Below are 7,960 nucleotides of genomic sequence, written 5' to 3' on the forward strand. Positions count from 1 at the left end.
GCTGATGCATCATGGGAGGAAGCAAGTGATGGCCCAAATGCTTGGGACCCTGCCATCCACGTGGGAGACATGGAAGAAGCTCCCGGCTCCTGGCTTTGGCTCGATCCAGCCCTGGTCATTGTGGCCATCTGGGGAGTGAACCAGTGGATGGAAGATCGATCTCTCTGTCTCTCTTTCTCTCCTTGTAACTCTGCCTTTTAAATAGTAAAGTTTTTTTTTTTTTTAAGTTTCCCGTTTTATTGAATGCACCAAGGGTTTGGCATCTTCCTCCATATACTGGTTTATTTCATATAATGTTTTAGTTCCAACTATCCCTGCAAAACCAAGGGAATAAACTGCCCCACGTATGAGCGAGGTGCACTTGCTGTCGCTGGTGTAGCGCGTGGACAGTCGGAGAGCAGCGAAGGTTCGTCCCGGGTTCCCGGTACGCCGAGGAGCGCGGGGTGGGGGTGGGGGTGGGGCCTCCGGCCGCACCCCGCCCCTCAGCTACGTCACCGCCGGCGCCCCGCCCCGGCCGAGCAGCGCGCATGCTCAGAGCGGCCTCGCGCACGCGTTCTCTAGCCGCCTTTGACCTTTGGCCCCGGGGCAGGAAGCCAGCAGCGGCGCCCCTGCCTCAGAGCGGCCGCCATGGTGAGGCGCTACGCGCGGAGGGGCGCCCGAGCGCGGGCCTGGGAGGGAGACACAGGCTGCGGGCTCCAGGCTGTGCGACCGCCGTGGATGTCGTGTGCCCGGCCGGAAGCAGGGTCGGGGAGTCCAGGGGAAGTGGCGGGAAGACCCGTGGGCACGGGGCCCTGGGGTCCTGCGACGTCGGTGTTGTCCCCGTCGGGAAGGTGGCTTTTCCAAGGACGTGGGAGACCTGAAGTGGGCCCCGAGACACCGAGAAGTGTGGGCGCCGTGGGCGCCGAGAGCCGGGGCACGGGCCGGTGGGCGCTGGAGCGCCGGTTCTGTCCGTTCCCCACGCGGCCGCCGCGCAGGTGGGGCGGGAGGACGCGGCGGCCCGTGGAGAAGTCTCAGCGGCTTCTTCGGAGTCCTGCTGCTGGCGTTGCCGTCTTACGGATTAGCAGCCTGAAGCTCAGGTCCCACGGAGTCGGGGGCCAGTCCTGGGCGCGCGTTCGCCGCCGCAGCCTGAGCCCCAGCTGAGCTGGGAGCCCCGCTCTCTGCCAAGCAGAATGGCGCGGGGGGAGAAAGCAGCGAGTGCACGGGACAAGGCGACGTGACAACGCATAGAGAGGCGTGGGGAGGGATGAGTAGGGGCCTGGGAAGGCTCGGGGCGAGGGCTGAGTCCTGAGTTTCGACAGGTGGGAGGGGGGCGGATATTGAGGGTGAGTAAGGTGTGAGCGCCGACCTAGGGTTAGAGGGTCTAGGGGAGAGGGAACCGGAGTCCCCAGCTGGGGAGGGGGCTGACCCCCAGCGGCGGGGTCAGGGGGCATTCGGAAACCCTATCCAGGGGCATAGAGCTATGGCCAAAGCAGAGCTGTGGGTGGCCTGGTTAAGTGTCGATCCTCAGCCACATTGATTCAGATGTGTCTGGGGCACCTGCTGCACCAGCGCCGTCCTGGGAATACTGTGTGATAAGTGTTCGAGTGGTGGTCCCTGCCCCACCCCGAGGGCTGGGAGCGTGGCAGGCAGGGTCTGGAAGCTGGCTCCTTGGAGCTTCTGCCCCACATCGGTTCTGATGGAGGCCCTCTGATTCCCTGGGGCGCGGGGAAGCGGCGAGGGTGACGTCCACCGGAACTGGAGTCTCCGCTCGGCAATTCTGGGCAGGTGACCCACTTGGACGTGCTTGCCGCACAATAAGCCACGTTCCCGAGTGCAGCCCACCCCTGCTTTGTCCGTGGCCCTTTTCCCGACCTCATGGCTTCACTCCCAGAGGAGGAAGCATCCGTGGTGCCCTTTGTGGGGCCCAGAGTCGGAGCCCCACGGCCCTGACCGGTGCTCACTAGCTAGCTAGACCTGAAGGTGGATGCCACGTGGGCTGGTTTCTCTTGCTGGGACCTTCAGGCCTAAGTGTCAGTGGACTGTGGGGTGCTTTGGGGCCTTGTGCGAGGGATTTCAGCTGCTGGCTTTGATTATCCGTGGTCGCTGCACTGGCGAAGCTCGGCTCCCAGGAACCTGCTCTGAGCATGGTGAGGCCCAGAGATGGTGCTGGGAGGGTTTGATGGGCGCCTTCTAGCCCGAAGCACGGCAGCCGTCGCTGTCTTCCTGTCCACTTCTGAGGGCCCAAGTCTTCTGTGAGGAGGGTGTTCTCTCCAGAGAAAACTGAGGTTCCGAGGCTGAGTCACCTGCCCAGAATTGCCGAGCCGAGACTCTGGTTCCGGTGGACGTCTTGGCTTCCCCGCGCCCCAGGGAATCAGAGGGCCTCATCAGAACCCTCCGCACTGTCTGGCCGTTGCCTCGTTTGTGACGTGAAGAATAGCAGTAAGTGAACCCGGGGGGACGTTGTGGCACAGCAGTTTCAGTCGCTGCGTGGGCATCTGCAGCTCTCACTGGAGTGTGGGTTTGAGTCCCAGCTCCTCTGCTGCCAGTCCAGCTTCCTGCTGATGCTGGGAGAGCAGCAGCTGATGGCCCAGTTACTTGGCCCGTCCGTGCCACCCACGCAGGAGACCTGCATGGAGTTCCAGCCTTCTGACCCTGGCCTGGCCCAGCCCAACTGTTGTAGGATCTACAGAGTGAACAGTGGATGAAAGGTGTCCTTTTCCCCCTCTGCCCCGTGGCACGGTGACCTGCGGTTCCAGCTGTCCCAGGGTGGGGCGCCAGGCTCCCTACACTATCCCGGTGGTCAAGGGAGCTGCCCAGGTGGCCTCCTGGGCCTCCAAGGTCCCTGTGGGAGCTGTCTTGTCTCTCAAGGGGGGCAGCATGGCGGGCACCGTGGCAGGCTCTGGGACCACCTGTGCGCACGTGCCAGCTGTGTGAACCTGGGCAAGTCCTCAGCCCTGATTGCAGTTTCCTCTCCTGTAGGCCGAGGCCAGAAAGGGGCTGTAACAAGGACTGCCTGGGATGATGCCTGGACGGTGCTTGGCATGCAGCCTAGCTGTAGGTGCTCAGTATTTTTTTTTTTTTTTTTTATCTTATTTGGCAGAGTGATAGGAAAAGAGATGGAGAGATCTCCCACCCACTGGTTCATTTCCCAAAGGCCCACAGTAGTCAGGGCTGGGCCAAGATGAAGCTAGAAACCTAGACCCCTGTCCAGGTCCTATCTCTGTAGTCTCAGTTCTCTATGTATCTATCAAGATTTATTTACTTATTTGAAAAAGGGAGTTACTGAGAGAGAGGGAGAAACAGGGAGGTCTTCTGTCCGCTGGTTCACTCCCCAAATGGCCTCCATGGCCAGGGTCAGGAGCTTCTTCCAGGTCTCCCACATGGGTTCAGGGGCATAAGCACTTGGGCCATCTTCCGCCGCTTTTCCAAGCCATTAGCAGGGAACTGGACGAGAAGTGGAGCAGCTGGGACTTGAACTGGGTCCTTTAAGGCATTGCAGGTGGAGGCTTAAACCACTGCACCATAACACTGACCCAAGGTCTGTTTTTTGTTTTAAAGATTTATTTACTTATTTGGAAGAGTTAGAGAGACAGAAAGAGAGGCCTTCTATCCGCTGATTCTTTGCTCAGATGCCTACAACAGCCAATGCTGGGCCAGGCTGAAGCCAAGAGCTGCTTCCAGGTCTCCCACTGGGTTGTCAGGGGCCCACGCACCTGAGCCATCTTCGGCTGCTTTCCTAGGCCGTTAGCAGGGAGCCGGATCAGCAGTGGGGCAGCAGGGACTGGAACCAGCGCCCATATGGGATGCCGGCATTGCAGGCGGTAGCTTTACCTGCTGCACCACAAAGCCAGCCCCCAAGCTTCAGTTCCCAGCATGCATTGTGTGGAGCATCAGTCATTGGCCTTGTCAGAAAAGTAAAACAGTGATACAAGGCCATGTGATGGGCCGTGGTGGCAGAGAATGAGGCAGCCGTGGGAGGCGGCCTCTGAGGCCTGGATGCCATGACCTGCCGGCCATCAGCGCTCGACCTCAGAGCCGCCTGTCCCCTGTAGCAGTGGCTTTAGGCAAGAAGAGCAGGGTCAGATGAGATACACACACACCCGCACCCGTGAGCCAGAGCCGCGGCTGTTCCTCGCCCCTGCCACCCGGGCTTGGCTTTCTGCAGTGAAATGTCCACCTAACTTGTGAACTCCAAACCCACTTCTGTATGCATTCCCTTACAGGCCTGTGGTCACATCCCGCCTGTTAGGGACGCTAGGTCCTTGGACGCCAGAGGCCGGTTCTGGAGTCTAGAGTCCAGTGGAGTCTGTGGAGCCCCTCGCTGGGCTTGCTCGGCTCTGGATCCCGCGGGGCGGCAGTGCTCGCTTGTTCCCGAGGTGTCCCTCTGGTGCCAGCTCCTGGAACCCACAGCCTTAGGGTGTGTGTAACCGCGCCCCTCTGCTTGTGAGCTCCCTCAGTGCAGGGCTCAGAGGCTGTGTATCTGCAGTCAGTGCTGGGTGGAGCACCGTGAGCAGTGGCCAGCCCTGAGCAGATGGGGCTGCCCTACTCTGAAGTGTTTGGTCCTTAGAGTGTGTGTCTGAATGCCCTCCTATTGGGCTTTCAGCTCCTTGAAGGTGGAAACTGCTTTGCTCTAAGTAGTTCCTGCATGACTTTAAAAATTCACTTATTTGAAGGGCAAAGTTGAGGGCCGGCGTCATGGTGTAGCTGGGAAGCCACCACCTGCAGTGCCTGCATCCTGTATGGGCGCCCGTTCGAGTCCCGGCTGCTCCACTTCTGATCCAGCTCTCTGCTATGACCTGGGAAAACAGTAGAAGATGGTCCAAGTCCTTGGGCCCCTGTACCCACGTGGGAGACTGGGAAGAAGATCCTGGCTCCTGGCTTCGGATCAGCTCAGCTCCAGCTGTTGTGGCCATTTGGAGAGTGAGCCAATGGATGGAAAACATCTCTGTCTCTCTCTCTCTCTGCCTCTCTGTGACTCTGCCTTTAAGTATATAAATAAATATTTTTTAAAAAAGAAAGAAAAAAGGGCCGGCACCGCGGCTCACTAGGCTAATCCTCCACATGTGGCGCCGGCATCCCGGGTTCTAGTCCTGGTGAGGGTGCCGGATTCTGTCCCGGTTGCCCCTCTTCCAGGCCAGCTCTCTGCTGTGGCCCGAGAGTGCAGTGGAGGATGGCCCAAGTGCTTGTGCCCTGCACCTGCATGGGAGACCAGGAGAAGCACCTGGCTTCTGCCTTCGGATTAGCGCGGTGCGCCGGCCGCGGCGGCCATTGGGGGGGGTGAACCAATGGCAAAAGAAGCAAAGGCAATGAAAAGAATGCTTAAAAAAGGCAGTTAAAGAGATCTTCTGTCTGCTGGTTCCCTCCCCAAAGGGCTACAACAGCCAGGAGTTGGGCCAGCCTAAAGCCAGGAGCCAGGAACTCCATCTGGATTCCCACGGGGGTGGCAGGGTCCCAAGATCCTGAGCTGTCTGCCGCTCCTTTCCCAGCACGTTGGTGGGGAGCTGATCAGAAGAGAAGCAGCTGGGAACCGGTGCTCAGGAGGCACAGTGGTGCCACAGGTGGTGCTGGTGCGTGAACTGGCCCCACCGAGTGACTGTCACAGGAGTTCGATAGTCGTTGAGAACCTGGGTGGATCTGATCCCGACAGGCGTAACAGAGGTCAGTTTCAGAAGCATGGAGGAGCCGCCGTTAGCTCCGGTGCAGAGTGAGTTGGCGGCAGGCCCCGTGTCTGGCTCCCAGGCCGCAGCGTTTCTTCCTGAAACCAGCGGCCTCCACCCCCTGCAGCCATGTTGCCTTGGCTCCTTTCTCAAAGGCCAGGGAGGTATGGGGTGTCTGGCCTGCCTCTGGCGTCTCTGACAAGTATCTAAAGCCACCTCATGCAGCTTTCTCCAGGGTCCCCCTCTGCTGCCATGAGAAAGCCTGACCAGGTGCCTGTTCTGCCCGCAGGCCAAGTACCTGGCCCAGATCATTGTGATGGGCGCCCAGGTGGTGGGCAAGGCCTTTGCACGGGCCCTGCGGCAGGAATTTGCAGGTAAGCGCATTGGGGTGCTTCTGCCCATGTTGGGTTTCCCTGTGGAATGTGGGGACCCCTGCTCCCAGCTGGGGTTCTGCAGCTCGGTTAGTCTGGGACAACACAGGCCTCTGTGCCCTTCTGCGTGGGAGGGAGAACTTTGTCTTCACTGAACCTGCTTAGCATGAGCCTCTAGGAGCGGTCAGCAGATGGCCTGCCCAGCCCCCTACGCATTCGGGACGCTGCCGCATCCACACTCCACTTTCGAGACAGTTGAGTAAACCCAACACAGCCTAAGCAGCTGCACAGCCTAGGGTAGGTGCTGTTCGACCCCGGAGGAGAAAGCGTGCAGCGCCTGGCTGTAGGGTGTTTGAAGGAAGAGGTCATGCAGGGCAGCCTGCCCTGGAGGTCAGGGTACTGGGTGGGCAGCCAGATCCCAGCAGCACTGTCACCACCTCTCCCTGCCACAGCTTCTCTGGGTCGGGTCCCCATAGTAGCCTGAAGTGCCCTACTTGGCTGTGCCCCTGGAGTGGGGGAGGGGAGAGAAGAGGATAGGGTCATCCTGTGGTCTAGACGGGTCCAGGAACCTGTGAGCTGTGTCTGTCCTCACTTCCTGCCCCATTCCCCCAAAAAGCCCACTTCTGGAGAAGAGAGCTTCCTGGCCACCAGTGCTCTGTCTGTTGCCCCATGCCACCTGGCAGGGGTGAGCCACCCACTTGGAAGTCCCGGGGGCAGCCCTGGGCTGCCACAGGCTGAGCCATCGCCCACGTGTCCACACAGCCAGCCGGGCAGCAGCCGACGCCCGGGGCCGCGCCGGCCACCAGTCTGCAGCTGCTTCCAGCCTCTCGGGCCTGAGTCTCCAGGAGGCGCAGCAGATCCTCAACGTCTCCAAGCTGAGCCCTGAGGAGATCCAGAAGGTGGGTCACCAGGCCGGCTCCTGGGAGGTGAGGGTGGGCTTAGGGCAGAGCTTCTGGCAGAGCCACGGTTGCTTGGTGTTGCACCTGTGGCCTGGCAGCTGCACACGTCTGTGCTCCTGCTTTGCACGGCGTAGCAGGTGGCGTGGGGACAGACGTCAAGCCCTTTAGCTTGTCCTCAGAGCTGTCTCAGCTTCCCCACCCATGCAGGCCGTGACCCCTCTTCCCTCCGCTCCTCTGCAGAACTACGAGCACCTGTTTAAGGTGAATGACAAGTCCGTGGGCGGCTCCTTCTACCTGCAGTCCAAGGTGAGTGCTCTTTGCTTTGGGAGCAGGGAGGGCCTTAGACCTCCTCTCCACACTTGGAGTCCCTTGTTTCCATCAGGGGAGCTGGCAGTTAAAGGCTTGGTGGATGGGTGCACCCCAACCTCAAAGAGGACCCCTAGGCTGGTACCCTCTGCCTGCCTCAGCCCCACAGGGCCCATGGGGCCGTGTCCCCACACAGTGGCCCCGCAACAGTTAGGACTTGGAAGGAACAGGAACACCAGCTGGTGAGGGGTCAGTCCTGCTGCTGTGGCCGCAGACCTGCAAACACCCAGGCTCGGCCCCTCCTTGGACCATCGCTTCCACCCTGGGGTGCTGCTGGGGGAGGCGGTTGTATCCCACAGCTCCTCGGGGAATCAGGCAGGGGCCAAGGGAGAGGCTCGGCCACTAGCCCAATCACCTGTGACCTCCTGCCCCCAGGTGGTGCGTGCGAAGGAGCGCCTGGATGAGGAGCTCAGGATCCAGGCCCAGGAGGACAGAGAGAGAGGGCAGGCACCCAAAACGTGACGGCTCGACTCCCTGCACCGCCCCACCACCTCTAATTTATAGTTGGGTAATAAACGTCTGTCCTGTGGTTCTTGTGTGCTGCATCCAGAGTCCAGCAGGCAGCTCGCTTTTCCTTCTGTGCAAGCAGTGGCCTTTGACAGCCCAGAGGTGTCTGGGGACGTGAGCTTGGGGACTAGCAGCCAGCCTGGCCCGGGTCTGCCACATACTGGGTGGGCTAGCACCAGCT

The 7,960-nt window shown here is 60.4% G+C and overlaps 1 protein-coding gene across 8 annotated transcripts; it reads left to right on the forward strand.

The window, feature by feature from the left end:
* The first annotated feature begins 475 nt into the window (after positions 1-475).
* PAM16 (presequence translocase associated motor 16) lies at positions 476-7,801 on the forward strand. 8 transcript variants are annotated; one of them, XM_089321405.1, is made up of 8 exons: positions 544-630; positions 2,218-2,418; positions 2,959-3,033; positions 5,466-5,637; positions 5,926-6,010; positions 6,770-6,906; positions 7,147-7,212; positions 7,648-7,801. In XM_089321405.1, the coding sequence occupies exons 5-8, from the start codon at positions 5,953-5,955 to the stop codon at positions 7,732-7,734; spliced, it is 348 nt and encodes a 115-aa protein (XP_089177531.1). In that variant the 5' UTR covers positions 544-630; positions 2,218-2,418; positions 2,959-3,033; positions 5,466-5,637; positions 5,926-5,952; the 3' UTR covers positions 7,735-7,801. The 8 variants fall into 8 exon arrangements, with proteins under 8 accessions (XP_008247819.3, XP_089177527.1, XP_089177530.1 ...); XM_089321404.1 differs by lacking the exons at positions 2,218-2,418; positions 2,959-3,033 and having other exon boundaries at positions 513-630; XM_070064029.2 differs by lacking the exons at positions 2,218-2,418; positions 5,466-5,637 and having other exon boundaries at positions 517-630.
* The last annotated feature ends 159 nt before the right edge of the window (positions 7,802-7,960 follow it).

The sequence above is a fragment of the Oryctolagus cuniculus genome, chromosome 19 (genome assembly GCF_051225735.1).
Source record: "Oryctolagus cuniculus isolate XC-2025 breed Fujian yellow rabbit chromosome 19, ASM5122573v1, whole genome shotgun sequence".
NCBI classification, from domain to species: Eukaryota; Metazoa; Chordata; class Mammalia; order Lagomorpha; family Leporidae; genus Oryctolagus; species Oryctolagus cuniculus.